Genomic DNA, 21,795 nt, shown 5'->3' on the forward strand with positions numbered 1-21,795 from the left:
CATGAAAATTACATAAATATACGTAAATAACACTGTTTACACTTTTCACTGGAATTCTATTTTACGGCAATCCCGGGAAGGTGAATCACATGGTACCATGGAAAGAAGAGACGTGCGTATTTCTCGCCGCCAACAAACATAAATATTTCTTGCGGTGATAGCTAACACTACTGGTCTTTATTTTGATTTAATTTCAAGTTTAAACGCACCTGCTTGAAGGAAAACACCATAGAGTACAAACATTAACACTCTGTTCCTGAAATACGATAAATTTAACCTTCAAGAATAAAAGCGCACATTTGTCAATTAAGAAAGCGCATGCGTTCCTAATAGAGGAAATCGGGTATATTCCACTAGTAAGAGTAAACAGTGTCCATCCTGCAGTACGCATACTCAAATACCGGCTTTCTACTTTTAACACTTGTCCACATCCAATTTAAAGATTTCTTGCTGATGTAGGTACACACATGATAAAGAAAGCATATGCAACTAACACCTTAGATAATGTGTGGTATTGAAAGGATCAGTGTCAAATATCTACCAGTAACTACGGGGTACATGTTCTAAACAAAAAATTAGTTCACCAATCATGCAATAATTAGGTTTGTGAAAATGGCTTCCTGTATGAGAATAATAAAAACTTTTCCATGAACTATAATTGCAATCTAGTTGTTCTCTGGGAAATCTCTCAATAGTCAGTGGTCAGTTTGTGCTCAGATATATGGCAGTGCCATGTTAACATCATCGTTTTCAGTATATTGCCCAGCAGCCTGTGCTGCCAAACACAACCGTTGAAAACGCAAAAAACAGTACCGGTACCTCGGACTAGTTGTTGAGGCTCTCCTGAACAAGATTACCAAGAGTGTACCAAGATGTGTACATGTGCAGCATATTTACATTTACATTTCGTTGTTCTGGATTGTCTAAGTTGAGTTTGTGCTTTCTTGACTTTAGCTGTTTTCACCTGCTCTTCGATCGGCATTTCACAGCACCTCATGCAGAGCCCATAGACGTATATAGCTCCCGCCACGCCACCCGAGAGTATTGAACATTGACCCGAGAGTATTGACTTCCTTTGCATGAGGGAGTATTCACACAGTGACACTTGTCATAAACTCTTTTGTGCTACTAGTATCTTGGTCTCCGATCTTCTCTCTGTGAATTCAAGAAATTATAGCATTGCTCAAATCCAACAACATTTGGATCCATTTTGTTATTCATTATTATTTCGGGTTTTTTTTGGGGGGGTATAGAATATCATTATTTATTTATTAGGATTTTTTTTTCTTAAAGGGAGTGGAAGTACCGGCAGCACACGCGGTCACTGATTTTTTTTCTCTCGCCGTGCTGGAAACAAATGATTTGGTTACATTTACGGTGGACAACTACCATAATATTGGATTGCGTACGTAATGTACGTGCTGACCGTTTCTATAAACTAGTTTGAACCCTGGACTTGTTATTGTAGGGTTTAAGATGTGTGCTCAATTGTTTTTGTTTTGACTAGACGCCTCCTTGAGGTAAATGTTTTCAAACCATAAACAATAACAATTATCCGATAAACACCAGTAAAACACGAGTGCATATACAAAAACGTTGCTGGCTCTGGTCTAGTCGAACACCAGTAAAATAGTCATTGCGTGATCTGATATGGTGAGCAAAATTCTGCCGACTTGTATAATGTTGCTCACCTAGGCCCGCTCTGTTTCAACTCCATTACGACATAAACTCCCCCGAATGGAACGACTTTCGTTTCAGTGTTAATGATTGACGACCCTTAAACTAGTTCAAGCGGGGGACCCCCTACTGTATTGCGCAATTTTGTTTATATGCTTAGATGAACACAACTGCATCGATCAGGTTTGAACGTATTTTTCAAAAGTAGCTGCAATCAAACCTAAAAATAAAGATGACCACATTGGCCTCTACCCCATCCTTGACTATGCCGACCATAATTTATACATTTATAGGTTATGCACATAGTCTGAATAAATGTCGATTTATAATGAAGAATTTGGAGTACATATCTTGCTTATTAAAGTATACGATTGCCACATGTACAGCATAACGCTGAATTGAATAACACTGCTCAAATAATAATCATGTTCGTACTTTTTATTACTTCTAAACATAGTTAATACAGAAAATGTTCTTCTGTCACAAACGTTTCTATTTTGACAAGAAAATGTACAGTAAGTCTATTGACTGCACTTTAAATGTTATTTAAAACATTGCAATGTATAATGAAAAATGCTAAATACACAATACAAGGTATTACTATTTGTATTATATTAAAAATAGATAACAATACCTACAATTTGGATATTGTAAAAATGTACTCTGTCCAAACGTTCGCTTAAATATAAATGTGAAAGTAACACAGTATAATTCTCTATATACAAAAATGTAGTTTAAATTCGTATTTATTCAAATATAACAAAAAGATACACAATACAAGGTAATACAACTGTATTAAAATAAAAATTAGATAAAAAAAGCCGACAATGTGATATTGTGAAAATGTACTCTTCAGTTGTTCAAACGTTCGCTTAAATATAAATGTAAAAGTAACACATTATAATTCTCTACATAGTTAATTTATTAAAATACAATAAAACAAATCATGTAATTTTAAATACATTTCATTTACATTTAATTAAAATGGAGATTGTTATGCGAATGCAAAAAAAAATACATAAAATGCATATTGCGAGTAATACTGTAATTTATGTGTAAGATTTTTGTAATGAATAAATAATTTATGTATACACAATGTCACAGGTATCGATAATGATTTTGAAGTGATCAATGAGTGGATGGGTATGACAGTGCTTCTTATATTTGTATTATTGTAACTATAATTTTGCGATTACCAAAACTTGAAAGAACTACCAACATAAACAAATAAATTATAATGAAACATATATTTAAAAAATGAAAAAAAAAAAAAAAAAAATTAAGCAAATACGATAATTTCAAGAAACAGTGTCTTCAAACTCGAGTTGGATAAAACACATTCTTGGACATGCTGACTTATCTGAAGTAAAGATATATATAATGAGGGAAACATCACTAAATTAACTAAATTGTTGACAGAAAAATAAAAAAATAAATATTTACAATCATGGAATCAGCATGTCCCAAAAACAGAATTTCAGCAAACAAATTACGAACGTATAATTTGTTTAAAATGGAATATCATGAATTTGAATGATATTTAACATAAATTCAGGATTTCAATTTGAGAAGAATGGTTACCAAGTTTCGACTTAGTGACCATAATTTGGAAATAGAATTAGGCAGGAGAAAATTCCAAAGAATCGAGGCAAACAACAGATTGTGTAAAAAAAGCAACACAGGTACAATAGAAAATGAAGAACATTTCATACTTGACTGTTGCTTCCGAGAAGACTGTAAATTAAAAATGTGTAAAAAAGCTAAGCGAAATTAAATGTACACTTGCATTTTAAATAGTAGTACTACACTTGCAAAATACTTAAAAAACACAATTTATAAACCTAATTGTGAATCCGTGTAATTGTAATTTAGATTTGTTGTTGTTGTTGTTGTTGTTGTTGTTGTTTATTTGTGTTTTTTCTGATCTGTATCCTTACCATACAGCACCCACCGATGGTGCAGTTGTGTAATAAAATTATTATTATTATTATTATTATTATTATTATTATTATTATTATTATTATTATTAAAAGTCAAAACACTAAGGCGTGGCGGAGTAAACATGCGATCAGCCAATCGCTGCAGTCTTTGGCACGATCACTGCCACTACTAAATACAATAAGTAAACATTTATAAAATTCCTGTATTATATGTTTATAATCTTCACCCTAAACATGCACGTTGTTGATTCTAAACAATAGTCTAACAGCGTGTGAACCGAATGCGCGAACGTGAAGTCGCTATCATAACAACAGTAACGCAAATAAATCACATGTAAATAAATTCAACCTGACTTAATTTACATATCTGTGGATATAAATGACAACAACTTATTCTGTTTTTTGAATGCGGCTATGAAGTTCACCTGGTAATGAAACTTGGAGAATATTTTAATTAATGTCACTATTGTCAACAATGATCTTGATGTACGCCACGTCGTCTTTGACGTATGCATGTCGTGGACTATGAATTTGTGCAAGAGGCATAAACAAAGGACACCCACTTGCGATATTCATATCTTGGCTGGGTCGTTTAAATGAGTTTGATGTTGGGTCAGGTCTGAACGCATCGATCACGTGCTCTCGGTGATTTTGATCTATCCACATTAGCGTGACCTTCTGCCGAAATGGCCATCTTAAAAGTCCGTCAAAAGTTCCTCTCATAATTACAAAGAACAGAGAAACGTGGTTACCCTTTCCCATGCCATCCCCATTAAGGTAAATACGAGCGCACATCTTGTAACCATGGCGACTAGTAAAGAAGCAAGGGGAGTATATCGAGAGGGTTCTCTGAGAAACTGCATCGCATTGTTTTTGTGCAGAATCTGTTATTTTCCACACTAAAACTCCATCGTAAGACGTCATCTCTAAAGATTGAATTCTTAAATCTTGTTCCGCAAGTGCTACATCTTTCATTGCAATAATTCTATCTTGTGATTTGATCTTTCGCTCTAACGCGTCTGATCGTTCTCTTTCTCTTTTCAAACTCATTTCTACTTCTTTCAGTTTTTCAGCTTCATTTTCAACTTCGTTACTCAAAACACCTACAATACCTTCGTATGTCGTGACCTTACTGTGTAAAAGTTTTGTCTTGTTGCCCATGTCTTCGATTTTCTTGCCTTGCTCTTGGATGAGTCCTGTCACTAGAAGCCCATTTGGATGCTCAGCCGTTCTCTCTGACTCTGTCAAGCGTTTCTTTACCTGAGTTTCCAGATCATGTACGGTGGTCGTCAAACTCTCAATTCCTTGTTGCTGCTTTTCGACCGTTTTTGTAATGCTCATAACGCTACCGAATTTGCCGTTAACTTCCTGTGCCATGGCTAGAAATGGCATCAGGTAGTGAAACAACAGTTGTAGATGATGGACAGTGTATTCGTGATGGTGTTCTTTTAATTTCCCAATCTCCATCTGTAAAAGAAATGTTACATTGTCAATGGCTAGTCAACTTAGCTAGGGATGATATAGACCCCCAAAAAACTATAATATAAGTCTGTTTTCACCAAGTGATTTATTGTGTAATGCAGACCTTATTCTTACCTTTCTTTCGCATCCAACTTTCTCGAACTCACATGGAACTATTTTCTTGCTACAGTCTCCATTATTTGCATCAAGGTGCAATTTAAGCTGTAATTAATAAAACGAAGCGTATATTTAGTGAATGCTCATTTCATTTTACAGTATGATGACTCTATTTAGAAAATACTAAATTATGCAAAGCAACTATACCTCTCCTCGTGGTATGTTCTGCTTATGACAATTTGGGCAATTCAATGGCACTTTGTCACATTCTTCAGTATGCATCTGAAATGATTAAATATGATTCCAAATTAAACATATATATCAACTTACATTTTAAAACAAAATATTAACATAATATCAGATAATCATTCAACATTTTCTATGACAATCACTATGCAAATATGATGGTTCGAATGTCATCAATAGACATCACGTATTTTTGTTGCGTCAAGGGATATATTTGAAATACCTTAATTTCCTTATATGGAAGTTGAACATCACAGTAATCACACTGTACGACTCTCATGTCACACTCTGTACGCAAATGATGTGCAAGAGCATCTCTTCTGATTTGTGCCTCACATCCATACTTTATACAATGTATCACCTGGCCGGGACACTCATTAATATGTGTCTGTACAAATGATAATGATCATATATGTCATTCATGAATATGGTTGTCATAAACTTGATGAATTGCTGATGGTATTTATGGTGATTTTATGTATGAGCACTTACTCTAAATCATTATATCGAAGCGACCTCTGGTATCCGATGTAGTATAAATACGAAAATGAGCCAGAGGCCAATTTCGATACACGGCTGTACAACCTGTAGTCATAAAAGTACATGGGAAATACTACTAAATGAATGTTAACGCACAAACAGGTATTTAGACAGATACACATTCTTTGCTTGTTGAAAACTACAAGCTAATTTCAATGACACTTTAAGACACGTCTATTTTTAGATACTCCATGATTGAACTTTTTTTATAACATTCAAATAAACCTTATTGTTGGTGTAACTGTCTGATCATTTCTGGGTTACTCATTTTCATACTTTTCGAAAACTTTCGATGTTGCTTATATATCGCATTTTTCTAGAATCGAATAATGAGGAGTCTTACCTGGTCGTAATCTTTGAATATTCCAGTCCAATCACATCCTTCATTTTGACAATGAACTTCATATTTACTCAATTCTCGTTGTATAGCCTTATCTTGATAGCACTGTCAAATATAAGTCAAGGTTATTATGGGTTAGTAGTGAGATGACACAAATGTGGGTTTTAACATCGACCACAGTGAGGTGGTTAATGTACTAAATCAATGACATCGACATTTACATTTTGCGATTATACCAGATTAGAATCTGTGTCAATGCTTAGTTACATACTCGATACGTAAATGCGACAAAAAATACAGTAATGATGAACATGTAAAAACAATAGAATTATAGGGTTCATATTGCCATGGTGTAGTATTATCTACGTGGAACCACGTTTTATTTTCTGTTGTTACAATATTTCAGGGATGAATATAAACATTGTGACGCCCCGTTAGAATCAACATTATTTTCATGGTGGGTACATTATTTACCACGGATCTATATGAAACTTCTATCACTCATACTAATGTACGTACCTCCTCTGTACTTAGAACAGAATGACTTCCTTCTTCCTTGCATGCATTACAAATTGATGGTGTGTGTCTGTTGGCAGAATACATTGGATAGATGATAATAAGCTCATTTTGCTATCGATTATAACAATGAAATCAATAATTCCCGACAAGGTCCTTAATCTATAAAATTACGTGCCAATAAATCATACGCCTCGTTTGAATATTCATGGAATAGTTACATTCAATCTTGCACTAAATTGGTCAATCGTCAATACATATTAATATTTTTGAACGTTCGAGCGAGATTGTTAGTCACACAGCCCCGACATTCAAATTGATTTTTAGGGCGATTTTAATGGATATGTCTTGAGAATACTTAATATTTGAAGTTATATCTAGAATTGCAGTCATTTAAATAAATTATTTGGAATTTGAAATGGGATATAACATTGCGTAGTTATAAACCGAAACGAATGCGTAGTTCAAACAACACCGGAGTACTCTCAATTAATTTGAATCTAGGGTGGTGGACACAATCCGTTCAATTACATTTTAAATATGTTAAACCTATATGTTATGTGGCTACACCTATCTGAGTATTGCAGATAATGATTGGTAAACAAAAATAGCTTTGAGGACATGGGGGGGGGGGGCGCAACACGTTTTGTGGCTACTATGCCCCGCAGAAGTCCTAACCCTAGTTTCATTTGGCTCCCGTTCTCCTGTTTCAATATATTTACCGCCTGCAATCATTTTGTTTGCAGTGCTGTCTTTGGAAGTATCGTTGAAAATTTAGTTTTCCTACCATATAACGGTCAATATTTGTGTTTCCCATGCTCTCACAGCCATATATTTTTGTCTTCATATTTTCTAATGTAAAACCACCTTATAATTCTAAACTATATACTAATAGCAATATAAAACATTACCTTGAGAGTATCAGGTCGAAACAGTTTTTACAGAATCTATGTCCACAGTATGTCTGGATTGGTTGCCTTAATATCTGTCTACAGTATTTACACTTGTACTTGTCTTCAATTGTAGTGCGCTTGAATATACCGATAGGATATCCGCTTGCCATGCACGGGCTGTAACGACAGTTTAAAAAACTTCGGTGAGTATATTCGCAATGCTGTATCAGTGATCTATAACCAAATTACTAATATTGTTGTTTACCACGATTTATATATGAGGATATTCACTAGTCTAGCGTGATCCGGTATTGGCCGCCGGCGTACTTGTAAATAAACAATGCCTGAATAACAATTGCCGCTTACCGATCTTAATGTTAATTTAACTTAATCTGCTGCAACAACGATGCCCACAAGTTGTTTTATTAACAGGAACACATACAATGTACATTTAATATCATCAAGAACAACGAACGACGCCGTTATGCCCGTTATGTTATGCCAGTTTTACAAAGCACTGCGCAATATGTTAAGTGCGGTGGCCTATTAACCCAGACGTCATGGGTCGGAAACTCCCCCATTCTATTTCTAGCTATGAGCGCTCGAGTACATTTCATTAGTGTTAACACATTCGTATTGCCATTAACATGACTGTAAAATAGTATATACTCATTATTATACACTTAAGCGGTGCATATTGGACGGTTTTGCCATAGACATAGGCTTGTTTGTTGTTACTGCAGTTTGAGTGGTAGAAATTGGTGTAATCAACCTACCCATTTATATTGTTACGTGAAATTACAAGAGGAAAAACATTTGTAGAGTTCAAACTCCTGGTTTATAAAGGCACGCATTTCTTTTGATAATTAGGTCAAACCCATGACGCATGTTTATTTTCAGACGTAAGGGTTTTCTCAGTGCGTTGTTCAAGCAGAAATCACCCACACTGATAGCCATGTGGTATAATGGTATGACCCACTGTCGTGAAACTCTTTGGTTGAATGTGAGGACGCAGAGGCGGCGGCGGCACGAAAAGTTGCATGAGGGGGCGAGATCTGCACACCAACCTTGCGCCGAAGTCGCGACCTTACTAGGGGTCCGGGAACATGCTCCCCCTTAAAATTTTGAGTAAAGACCCTCTGAAACGCTATTGCCTGCATTTTGAGGGGCAAATTTTGCTGACACAAAAGGTTTCAGCTTGATTTTGGAGGGGCGACGCCCCCTCTTTGTGGCACCGCCACTGTGACGACAGTTGTTGTTGTCAATATGAATTGGTAGATTTTAAAGAAAAGCTGAATTCACTACTGAAATTGTAGTCCCGCATTCAATGATTTTTATTAAGTTTGTATACTCTTTTAATTTGCATAGCAAGTACCCAATCGTATTAAAATCTGTAATACTTCTTGCTGATTACGATTTCTAACTAACTAGTGTTCATTTATCAAAATAAGACAAACTCTGTACATACTAGTACTATGTACAGCATTGTTGTGATTTACTAGTAATTGTATTCGTTTCTAGGTGTATTCTTTCTAGGGCAGCCTCTGTTGTAGTGATATACTTTCACCAAACAGTAGTTAAGGTCGTACTATAGGTATAGGCGCTGTCATATTTGATAGGATGACGTCATACTGGGTTGGATGGCGTCACAATGGGGGACCGTGCATAAATTAGCATAAATGATGACGTCACAATGGGGAACCGTGCACAAATTAGCATAAATGATCGTAGGGATACTGTGAATAAATTTGCATAATGAAATATATTTTAATACGCGGTCGTAACGAGGTCATCGTGAATAAATTTGCATAAATTACCATATTTTTTTTAATTATTTTTTAATTGGACGAGCATTGACGTCACGAAAGATTTTTTCAGAATGTATCGTAGAGGGCACTCTCTCTCACACACACACATACACACACACACTCGCTAATAAATACACGTCATTTTGAAAACTAATGGAGTTTATTATACAAAAGAAGGGTAAAACTAGATCAGTTACATGGAATATACATTTTTTGTTTTTTTGTTTGAGTAAATAATAAAAAAAATGGATTAAAAAAAGTAATTATAAGCATGAAAATAATAAGAATAATATTAATAAGAGTAATATTAATATTGATAATAAACATGAAATTTTAAAATGGTTGAAATACATAGAGTTTACATTTTCAAACACGGTTAAGTATTCACACTGAGTGATATAAGAATAAATTTTTCTAACACGATAAAGTTTCAATTATAATAAAAAAATCGTAGAAGAAAAAACGAGTAACATCGAAAAGTCAACACACACTTTTTTCTAATCTGAATCAGAATCGCTCATCTGTGATAAAAAAGAAAAAGAGAAATAATATGAAATCGATAGTTATATAAAGAGGGTATAAGTTATATATACATGTGAAATTTCAGAAGTATAAGTCACCTAGTAAAACTGCATGGGAAAAAATATTTGTCATAAATAGGAAGGTTGAGTCCGGTAAAGTTTTTCGATATATCTGTTCACATAAATGTCGTTCAAATGTCTATCACGCGTGAAAGAGTCAGCTACGGACTTCATAGGTTCCCCTCGACATCTGCGCAGTAAGTAATACAGGACGGGCTTGTAGTTTTTGATGATTGTAGATCCATGTAAAAACGTTTTCATCGAGAAATCTCTTAAATTCCACGTAATAGGGTTGACTACCGTACGAGTCAAAATATTCTCCTGGTAGGAATCCTTCAGATAAAAGCCACCCAATGTGTCCCACCCCCGCTACTGTCATTGGTGCTTGATACAAACGCTGCGGGATACTCCAACACTTTTGCCTTAGGCAGTTGATCTCTAGCATAAACGCAGAAGAACACATTTCTAGTGTACGAATTAGTCGACAGAATACGATTCAGTTGATTCGTGTCCATCGCAGCTAGAAATCGGTAAATACGTTTCTGTCTCTGTCAATCTCGATAACGTTGTCGTATTCAGCAAAAATCAAAACGGACACAGTCTCAGTCAATGCTTGTCTTTCCTTCTTGTATCAAATTGAGGTGATGATCGCTGGCCGCTTCGTCGGGAGTGGGGTCAAATGCAAAGTTTGTGTACCCTTCGGGATATTCGTCTCGAGTGATGCCGTTGCCTTGGTCTTGACCAATTTTATTTGTACCGGTAAACAGGGTGTAATAAGCCATGATGCCACCATCCGCTGTGAAGTCCATCTTCAACGGCTTTGCGGGAACCTGCTCGCCTCTAACGTTGAGGCATCGTCCGCCTGCACGGTGTTGTTCCGTTCGGATATTCCTCCCTCTACAATACCGTGCGGTAATTCTATTCATAACCGTGTATGTCACGTGGTTGCGCGATAGAAAGTTTACCGACCAATAGAAAGCTTTGTTACAATGACTGCCAGAAACGGCCGGAGCTTTGCATTTCTGATGTCTTCGGCTTCATTTCTGCCGATATATCTTGCAGTGACATCATGAACTTTGAGGTATAACACCTACTCTTCTATAATACTCAACAGTGGTGACAACACTATTACCACACTCGATGGTCGCAAGGCCGGTAAAGCATAATAACATAAGGATTTACTATTTCCAGTGCGACTAAAAATGAACACATCAGACACGGCACTAAATATAGTTTGAATAACTTTAGTCTGAATATCTGTAAGTTGCATGATGTATGGATATTGTCGCTGTATTGCCTTGACATCCAAGCCAACACAGCTTCCACTGTGCGCAGCGACATTTGTTCTCGGGTCAGGCATTTTCACCGGCTGGCAACCATCATGGTGAAAACAAAGTCCAATAAATTCTAAGAAAACATATGCAACATATGTAAATTTGGTTGTTTAGGATTTCTTCAAAGTTAAGGTCGTGCTTTTTTCTCAAATTTAGCTGTTTTCACCGGCTTTTCGACCGGTACTTCACAGCAGCTCGCACAGAGCCCATAGAAATACATGGTAGAGTGGAGCGCGTCTTAAGTAGCAGCGTGAGGCGTCTCGTGAAGAATTTGATAGCTTGGCCAAGCGCATTGAAGAAAGAAGCAATACGATTGGCTGTTGGTAAATTGATTCTAAACTGTGAGGGCATTGTCACATACACATATTCCTAATGAAATACTTCAAGGTGATAGCGGAGTGCTTCGCCGGAACATTCACCTTGAAAATTCAAGATGACGTTGAGGACAAGTGATGTGATACCGTAATTCTGGAAGTTGAATGGATTGGTTTCGGAGGATCCGTTGAAAGACGCATTGGAAACCAGACACAGGATGATCTTTTTGGGCAACTGACCGAGGAATATCAAATCTTTGTTTAATGACATTGTACCAGCCGGGATGGAAGTGATTTTCATAACGCATCGATCGATGGGGTATTTTGCAGTACCCTGTTTCAACGCTTCGACCTGTCCCAGTTGTACGCTGGGGCTCAACTTGACTTTTCTCACCAGGAGAGTAGCGTATGTGATGACTATTTTGAATGCAGGATTTTCGGATGAGCTGATCACGCAGAACTGATTTTTACTTTGATGTAATTTCAGTCTAACTTCCTCCCCATTGAGTAAATACTTTGGTTGAAAAAATATGTCTGTGTATTCGTCCGATCATGTCGACCGTCTTACTGAGCCATGTATACGCGTATCGACGTTTGAGTCCCATGTTAGCGTCACCATCATCGGCCCTCGGGTTTGCGACATTCATTTTTCCAGCGGTGTCCTACTCAAACATCGCCGCATCGATTGATTTGGCGTCCCCTCCATAATTCAATAGCGTTTTGATCATGGCTCTGAGAATAGGTGGGAGATGCGGCCGAAATCTGCTTTCCATTCAGGTACACGTCGATTTGATTGAAGAGGGAATGCAACCACAATTTTGCAGGCCCTACAGTGGCGTCCGCAGCCAAATTACCTCCGTTAGCTTTCGTGATTTTAGCCTTGATGTGCAAAAGCATAGAACCAATATCTATGTAGTCACTTCTGGCTGAAGGTATTATGAATTCGATCGGACCATCGGCTATATTCGTGAGTGGGTTTACATATTCATAACTTCCTTTTTCGACACTTGTCTGTGTCGGAGGAATAGTAAAGAGATCGAGTTCCGTCTGTGCGCATTCGCAGGAGTGTTCGTTTACAAAAGCCATGATGTTCAGTCGAATATATCCGGGGATCTTCTCCTCTTCTTAGCCTTGGAAGTAATGACACGTCTCGTTGATGTCTTCTTTCTTTTGATGGTGCGTCCTCGCCCCGTTTGAGAGGGTCTTCCAAATAAATTGCCAATCCAGAAAACATACTTCCGATTCCATATCCGCGTTGCAGTCTTGCACCAGAAAATACAGATTCTCGTCCAATCTGATTCATGTAGTGATTTCTATAAACCCCCACGTGTGGAGTGTAAGGTCGATGTCTGGTCATTTTTTTCTTTTTTTTCACACTAGCGAAGGACGAGCTTTGCGAAAACCCAGCGTCAGGATCACACGTCCGTGTTGAAATGGCACCTTCTCCCCTGTATCAGACCTTATATCAATCTCCACAGTCGCGAATGTCGATGTTCGAATCGGGAAAAAGTATGGTTTGTTGTAAGTGTGATTGACGTTATCTCCGTGGGTTCCTTGAACATTGACTATTCTCAAGAGAGGTACGGAAACGTCACCGACCATTTGGTGTTCGACTATATTGCAATACACGTAGAGGGAATACAAACTTCTAACATCAGCAAGGTAGGGACTAGTGCGTCTTTCGTTTGTAATTGTTGTATTTGAGGGAAATCCTAACAGTTCGGCCAATCCACCCATCAAGATTACACAAGCTCCTTCTTCGACAGCTATGGTCACTCTCTTTGACCTCGAATTATATGTTATCAGTATCTCATCTGGCAGACCTTTTTCTCGAATCGCGTCTAAAATCATTTCGATCGAGCTGTAGTAGCCCGGATTCAATTTCAGTTCTCCGTGATCTCCCAGATTGGGTCGGCCAACGCTACTTCCCAATTGCCATCTAACAGTTTGACAGTGTATTTTGTCGATGTGTTGTCCGGGAAAACATCGAGCCAGGCATTACTAGGGAGTGTATATAATATAAATAGTACCATACATTCCCCTTTACTAAACCTAAGCTACACAAACTTGACTTAAATTCGATTAAATATTATAACAAATTATGGAAATAGTGAGGGTCGTCACTTGGTAGTCCTGTCGTCAGTTGGTAGGTCAGTCGACACTTGGTAGGTGTAAAGTTAAATGAAAGTCGTCACAACGTTGACACCACAAACACGCATAAATATAGACATCATATTTAAAGTGGATTGCCACACTCATTGAAAATAAACCAATGCAACATTCATGGCGCAGATGGAGCTTGAACACCGGTCACCAAAACTGAGACGAAACGAAATCCCTCACGTCAACCAAATTATTCTGTACAGCAAGTTATGGAGAATGAGCTTATTGTAAAAACTATGTATAATACTGGTTTGACGCTGTAGTTTAATTTAATTGTCAGTTTTGTTCGTTTTGTTCTCATAGATTGTTTTGTCGATTGTTGTCAGTCGTTTGTTTTGTTTCACTTACCTTACGCTTCGTTGTCCACATAACTACGGTTGGGTACGTCTATTTTCGATGTCCAGTAGAGATTGGTGCAGAATAGAGAGAAGAAGCTGTTTTTCTGCTTTATTGAGCCAACCGAAACTTATTTTATGAAATGTCCCATCCATACAACAATATTTTAGCTATCGCTTATAAACCAAATCTACTAAAACAAATGGGTCATAAATATATTTCAAAAAGTTTTTAAGTCTTGTTGATGGCTTAAAACATATTTCAATTGCATAAGTTTGAGTGTAGCTGCATGGTGGACAATGTTTTGTCAGGTATTATCCAAGAACGCCGCTATCTTGTATACTGTATACTACTTTTTTCACTTGGAATTTATTTTCAATATTTTTGCTGAAGGGATGTATCAGTGAAAATAGAGTCCAGCGAAAATAACCTTTTACTATATTTTACATTCAACTCATCACAAAATCTGTGAAAATAAAATTCACACAAAACAACCAAACTGTCTTTTCAGCGAAATTTATTTCAAGCTAATGTATTTTATAGTACATGTTGTCGTAAAGTTGAAACTAGAAAATGACGTTTAGTATACATTCATAGTCACGTGGTGACCTAATATACCCAAATGATCAGTACATTGTGGAATAATGTTGTGTTCTGTAGATTATTTTGACAATAAATATTAGTCATCCATATTACCCATCTTAGTGGTTAATGTTCGTAAAACAGTTAAAAGCTGATTGTTTACAATATTCTTATTAGGAGAGACATCTACAAAAACAGTAAACGACATCGTATAAATATTTGTTTAACTGATGATCAAAACGCTCAAAGAGGTAAAGGGTGCGTTATGCGATATTTGATCTTAATTATTCTCGGTCACGGATTCTTGCGCCAAACGGTACATTGCCTTTTGATGTAGTCACTATTAATACCAGCTAGAGATATACCACTAAAATGATCTCGGTTTAAAGCGTGGACATGATCTTCTCTGTGAGACAACTCCATAAAAGTGCAGGGAAAAGCGACAAGCTCTATACTTGGCCTTCATTGACCTTACCAAGGCCTTCGACCTGGTAAGCCGCAGTGGCTTATTCAGTCTTCTCCAGCACATAGGCTGCCCACCAAAGCTCCTAGCCTCATCAAGTCTTTCCATACAGACATGAAAGGCACTGTCAGCTTCAACAGGGATTCATCTGAACCATTCGACATCCACAGCGGTGTTAAGCAAGGATGGGTGCTCGCCCCCACACTCTTCGGCATTTTCTTCTCTCTCCTTCTGTACTAAACCTTTGACTCTTCATCTGACGGTGTCTACATCCACACCAGGCACGACGGCCAACTCTTCAACTTGGCTCGGCTCCGGGCTGAGTCCAAGATCACACACGTTCTTCTCAGAGAAATGTTGTTTGCTGACGATGCTGCTCTAGCAAGTCACACCCATGACGGTCTTCAACGACTTATGGACCGCTTCTCTAAAGCCTGCAAGGAGTTCGCTCTCACAATCAGCATTAAGAAGACGGAGGTAATGGCACATGACCCTCTAATACCACCCTCCATTACAATCGATGACTCGCAGTTGGCTGTGGTCGACAACTTCAGATACTTGGGCTCAAACATCTCTCAGAACCTGTTCCTTGATGCAGAGATAAATGCTCGCATTGGAAAAGCCACAGGAGTGATGTCCAAGCTGACAAAGAGAGTCTGGGAGAACAAAAAACCTGACTCTTAGCACGAAGTTGAAAGTCTACCACGTTTTCAGCACTCTTCTATACAGTAGTGAAACTTACACAAGACAGGAGGCTAAACTAAACGCCTACCACATTAGGTGCCTACTTCGACTATTAGGGATAACCTGGGAGGGCAAGATCACCAACCATGAAGTTCTCAGCAAGGCCAAGACAACATCAATCTTCGCCATGCTGAGTCAAAGTCGACTGCGCTGGCTGGGTCATGTTAGCTGGCTGGGTTATGTTCCAAAGGTCAACTAGAGGAAGGAACAGGCCCAGTTGGTCGGCCACGCCTGAGGTCCTCTGACGCCTGTAAAAGAGACCTCAAGGCTACTCACATAGACACACAGTCATGGGAGATAACAGCCGATAACCGCTCAGCATGGAGAAAAGCAGTCAGCAAAGGCATCCAGGGCGCGGAGGACAGACACGAAAGACAACGACAGAAGCGACTGAGGAGCAAAGCATCTACCAGCTCACTCGACAACTCAGTTTTCATCTGCGAGAAGTGTGACAGAGACTGGAGGATTGGGCTTTACAGCCACCGCAGATGCTGCTCAAGTTCAACCACATCATGGCGCAACCCTTTGTCTTCTCAGACGAACGGAGGCCGACGATCAATTGTGTAAACACGACGAGCCGGTCAATCACATAAATGTACAGAAAAACTCTTACAAATATTGTGTTGTTTTGACTACTATTTATTTAAAGCGTGGGAGTCGTCTCCTGTGCATGAGCCAGATGGCCATAGCGTGTCATTGTTTACCAACAATCGTCTACCCATGAGCCTTTGCGTTTTTAGCGTGTGTTGTTATCGTCGCTTGGGACTCAATTCCCGCGCGTGCGCAGGTGACGACCCTCCCACTTTAAAACTTTGCTCTGACTATGGAATTGATCGGATTGCATATGTAATTATTTAATACACGCTGGTCCCAGTGATCCATAAACAAATCTCACAAATACAGACAAGCGCCCCAATATACTCGGCGTGTGCATTAGAAGAAAAAAACTCAACAAATATTTTGTTTTTCTCAAAAACAAAATTAGGAAAATGTTGATCAAAACAAGTCCGTTGACGCAGCCATTTCTGGTCTTTGGCGATTTTCAGACAGTTTCAAACACTGATTTGCCTAACCATAACCAAAAAATACAAAAAATTAAATAACGAATGTTTCTCTCAAAAACGGGTAAAAATCTCAGTCCTGGCGCCCTCTAGCATTTGTGGGGGATTCATCTTTGTTTGGAATTCTCTGATTGGATTGAAGTTTGAATCCGGCAAGGTGTGACAGAGAGGTTCGGCAGTTTATTTCAAGGTTACGCATCACTCGTTGTTATGCGATAAAAGATGTTTTTTTATTCCTGGAATTCTCTGCTTCTCACATACCGTCAAATTCTTTATTTTTCTCAATGTATTAGACCCTGGTCAGAATTTTATAAAACCCTCAGATTTTAGCCATGTCTTGTAGCAAGATGCTTTCAAGATAATTAGTCACTCATGTGTTTTGAGCTACATAATTGTTATTTGAATATGCTGTGCACTGAGTGTGTTATGGGCAGCAACCCGGATTACAACTACAACATTACTGTGGGCATTCAGTTTTAATGATGTGAACCAAGACAAATATTTAGCTATAGCGCCCTCTAGTATTTGTGGGGAATTATCTTCAGATTCAAATAAGCATAAACCATTAATTTGACAGGGAAGTGATACTTATAATGAAACAAGCTGTTTTAATTGCTGTTGTGATAGGGTCTAGAATTATCTCTCCCAAATGCATTCATTGGGCCTTAGAAACATCAAAATATAGACTTTCGATCTATTGATGAAGGCGTTTTTTCAAATCGGGAAAGGGGGTTAGCTCCCCTCAAGTTATGACCTGTGGTCCCTCCATAAGAGAATTTTTGTTTTTTTTCAAATCGGGAAAGGGGGTTAGCTCCCCTTAAGTTATGACCTGTGGTCCCTCCATAAGAGAATTTTTGTTTGTCTTTTAAATCGGGAAAAGGGGTTAGCTCCCCTAAGTTATGACCTGTGTTCCCTCCATAAGAGAATGTTTTGTTTTGTTTTTAAATCGGGAAAGGGGGCTAGCTCCCCTCAAGTTATGACCTGTGGTTCCTCCATAAGATAATGGTTGCATGGTCAGCGTCAACAAAAACTCCCTTACTTTGTTTGGGTCAATCTGTTTCTTGACTCCCCATTTCCTTCTCGGGCGATATGTGGCATATTTTGGATGATTTCATATTGCTTCAGGGGTTGGGATATTTGCCCTAACACTTGTTTCATAGGACCACACTATAGGTAGGGGAGTCAAGTCTGATATTGGCGGGTGCATTTGTATATGCGGAAATGAGCACTTTGAAAGGCAAAATGATTGGTCAAACTTCCAACATAGATAAATAACCCCCGCCCACTCGCCCAAATATGAATTGAAAGACTACGTTTGATTATTTTATATAGTGGTTCTAGCCCTCTACAGTTGAGATCAGTTTTTTATTTCTGTTTTGTTTTTGATGCAGAGGACGCTATTACAAAAATCATGGTCACTAATTGGCCTGTTCGGTATTCCGAATGGAGGCTGTTGACAGTTTCCAGAGGTATTATGCAACATCATAGTTTTTTAAAGCCGCTTGCTGTTCATACGTTGATATTTTTTGCGGGAAAGCCACTATGATGTGGTTTTGGGTACTGATCTGTGCCATAGGTCCTTTATTTCATCATTTATTTACCTGATATGAATATTACAATTGTTTGTCGTTTCAAATAAAATACGAACTTTTTAAGATAAAGTTAGACTGTTTTTACGTTTTCAAATATTAATAAATTAATACCTCGTCCAGTCTCATGTGTATAGCGCCGTAATCTTCAAAGTTGCAACATACTGCGCCAGTAATGATACAAACACCGGTGAACGATAAGAAACAGCTTTATTGAAAAGCAACAACAATGGCGGAAGACACCCGTCATGCACAGTGCTACTAAAGGAGCGCACACAACTATAAATACAAGTTGCTGGTGAACTATAAATACTAGCCACTGGCGTGACCTCTTTCTTTCTTTTTCGAAGAAAATCATCGTAAACGAAAACGAGAAAACACGAAAATTCATTGCGTAAGTGGTAATGGCATAACAAGCAAAATGATCCAATACATGTCACAAAAAGTACATTGATTATGTTACATAATCTTCTAGATACTTAGGAGGTTTACGATGCCGTTGAGGTCTAGTTATTGGAGGGGAACTAGGCAAAGACTCAATATTCTCAGTGTTTTTCTCTGTCTCACTACTGACTACATTGTCTACAAGATAAGAATTGTCATCGATTGTGGGGAGACATATTTCGATTGGTGTCTCAGGCGAAATCGGACTGGGAGGAAAGCTGGATACTTGGTGATCATCGGCTTCTGTATCACTGTTGTCTTGAACAGGTGTTTTGTTGTAAGTAGTGGTGTCAAAGTACTGGTCAGGTACTTTGTAACATTCGTTGCATTTGACCTTGTATGAAGTAGCACGTAGCTGCGAGCCAGTGAACTTCCTAATGAAGCACCACTCCCCATCGATACTGACAACGAGGAATCTACTGCGAGCGTGTGACTTGTTGCGGTCAGACCGTAAGTAGACTAAGTCACCGACCTTGATGTTGTTGACTGTACTGTCGCGATATTTTGTCTTAGACTTTTGACTGTATGGATGATTAATAGTGCGTGACTCGTGTTGTTGTGTGATGAGCTCACGGTCGACGAGTGGTATTTGCTCATTAGTGAATTGGTCACGTTGTATCCACATTTCGCGAGCTGATAGTCCACGATTGCGAATGCGAGAGTTTAATCGTGCGGTTGCTATAGCTAGTTTTACAGCAGTAACTGGGTCACCACTTGGGTCTTGCCGGAGGAGCACTTCTTCCAGTTCACGGATGGCTTTTTCGGCTACGGGATTCTTATTGATGTTTTTAATGCGACCAATCTCAACATTGATACGGTACTGTTCAAGCATACTATCATTACGTAGTGCTATGAAACCAGGAGCAGGATCGACACGGACCACGGCAAATGGGCCGTCGAGTGCACGCATTTCAATGACTAAACGGGTTATACCATCACGTAGTGCGGTTTGGTTCTCACTATCGATAATAGTGGATGACGTGTAAGACGTAGCGGTTTCCCTTAGGACGAGTATGAGTTGGCGATTGCGTTTGATTACATCAGCTGCGAAAGATACTCCGACTGAGTGTGGTGGGTCCTCTGATGTTTGTTCTATTAGCGTATCAGGCAGCTTACTAAGTGACGTACAGACATGACATTGTTGTGACACTAACTCAATGGATTTGTCCAGGTCGAGAGCGTAGAAGTTGCGTTTAAAGACTTGCTTTAGCTGGTGTTTAGTTGGGTGATCGAGTTTGATGTGAAGTGCAGTTAAAAGTCCGTTAAGAACAGCACATGGAATGATGATTAGATCAGATGACACTTGGAAGGGTTCGTTGTGTTTAACGACGAGGAGACCATCTCTTGCGATAGTAGCGATAGCAAGATACCGTTTCACATCCCGGATTGAGGTGAGTTTCCTTGAAGGTCTTGTTCCTTGTTTTAGGTGAGCGTGTGCACGTCGTAAATCTGGACACTGTGATTGTGTACTTAGCCACGCTGATCTGGTGGTAAACGGGAGGCGTAGTTTGCCGTTAATGATGTCTGAAATAGTGGATCCCCTTACAACCGCGTCCTCAGTGCGCTGGATGAATTGGCAAATTTGGCAATTTGGTTCGTCACACTCGGGTGGGTTGCGACTCGCAAAATCGGAGGGCACGTTGGCTGAACCTGCAAGGTGGCGCAATGCAACTTGGTACCTACTTACAGTAGAAAGAAAGGAAGTGACACGTGGGCTTGATGAGAATTCCCCACGGCAGAGTTTGTCAACTGCCTGTACACATGGCTTGCTGTCAGTTAGAACGCAGGTTTGGTGCTCTGATTGGATAATAAACGGACTGAAGTGCTTAACTGATGCCGCAATACATAGTGCTTCGATTTCACATGGTAGCCATGTAACTTGGTGTTTGCGTAGTTTGGCACTGAAGAATCCTACTAGTGAAGTTTTGTCATTGCGCGTAACGTAGAAGGTTGCGCCAATGCCATGCTTGGTTACTGAGCCATCGGTTACAATCCATAGGTGATCTGAGGGACGAGGAAGAACAATTGATTTGTTCTGTGCGAGTGAAGTTTGTGCTGTTTTAAAGCTATGTAGTAAGCTCTCTGACCACTGAATTTTGTCTGGTGATGACAGGCCTGTAAGTGCTGACTCAAATGGAGCGATTATAGCTGCACAACCTTTTATGACACGGCTCAATACTTTATAGGCGCCGATGAATGAGCGTAGTCCACGGACAGTGTCAGGAGGTGGACATGATGAAAGAGTTGCAATGCGATGAGGACTCGCTGAAAGTTGGCCCTCTCGCCAAATCCAACCCAAAATGGTTGTGGACTTTGGGCAGATAGTTGTTTTGCTGGCTGACAAGTGAATGTTACACTTACTTAATGCTTGTAGAACGTTTTCCCAGTTTTGGAGTAACTCAAGTGGGGTGTTCCCTCCGCAGTATAGGTCATCTGCAAGCTTTGCGACACACCCTTCTTGTATATAGTCACCTAATATGCGACACATTAGCTCCTCAAGAGCAGTTTCTGACCCGGGCATGCCCATGGCCGAACGCGTATATACTCTCACACCACGAAAGGGTGTTGCGACACCGCAATATTTCATCGAGGCCTTTGCTAATGGGATTTGGTAGAAAGCACTGGTTAGATCAGTCTTGAGCATGT

General features: G+C 38.9%; 2 protein-coding genes across 2 annotated transcripts; one reads left to right on the forward strand and one right to left on the reverse strand.

The window, feature by feature from the left end:
• Nucleotides 1-2,094: 2,094 nt before the first annotated feature.
• Nucleotides 2,095-7,929, reverse strand: LOC100373403 (TNF receptor-associated factor 2-like). Its single transcript, XM_002732108.4, has 7 exons — nucleotides 7,749-7,929; nucleotides 6,841-6,907; nucleotides 6,325-6,426; nucleotides 5,665-5,829; nucleotides 5,403-5,477; nucleotides 5,214-5,300; nucleotides 2,095-5,084 (listed from the first exon to the last, which is right to left on the reverse strand). Exons 1-7 carry the CDS (start codon nucleotides 7,898-7,900, stop codon nucleotides 4,068-4,070), a joined length of 1,665 nt encoding a protein of 554 aa, XP_002732154.2. The 5' UTR covers nucleotides 7,901-7,929; the 3' UTR covers nucleotides 2,095-4,067.
• A 7,736-nt stretch (nucleotides 7,930-15,665) lies between these two features.
• Nucleotides 15,666-15,995, forward strand: LOC146732651 (uncharacterized). Its single transcript, XM_085491874.1, has one exon. The coding sequence runs from the start codon at nucleotides 15,666-15,668 to the stop codon at nucleotides 15,993-15,995; it is 330 nt and encodes a 109-aa protein (XP_085348000.1).
• The last annotated feature ends 5,800 nt before the right edge of the window (nucleotides 15,996-21,795 follow it).

Source organism: Saccoglossus kowalevskii, chromosome 17 (genome assembly GCF_978046115.1).
Source record: "Saccoglossus kowalevskii chromosome 17, keSacKowa6.1, whole genome shotgun sequence".
In the NCBI taxonomy this organism is placed as follows: domain Eukaryota; kingdom Metazoa; phylum Hemichordata; class Enteropneusta; family Harrimaniidae; genus Saccoglossus; species Saccoglossus kowalevskii.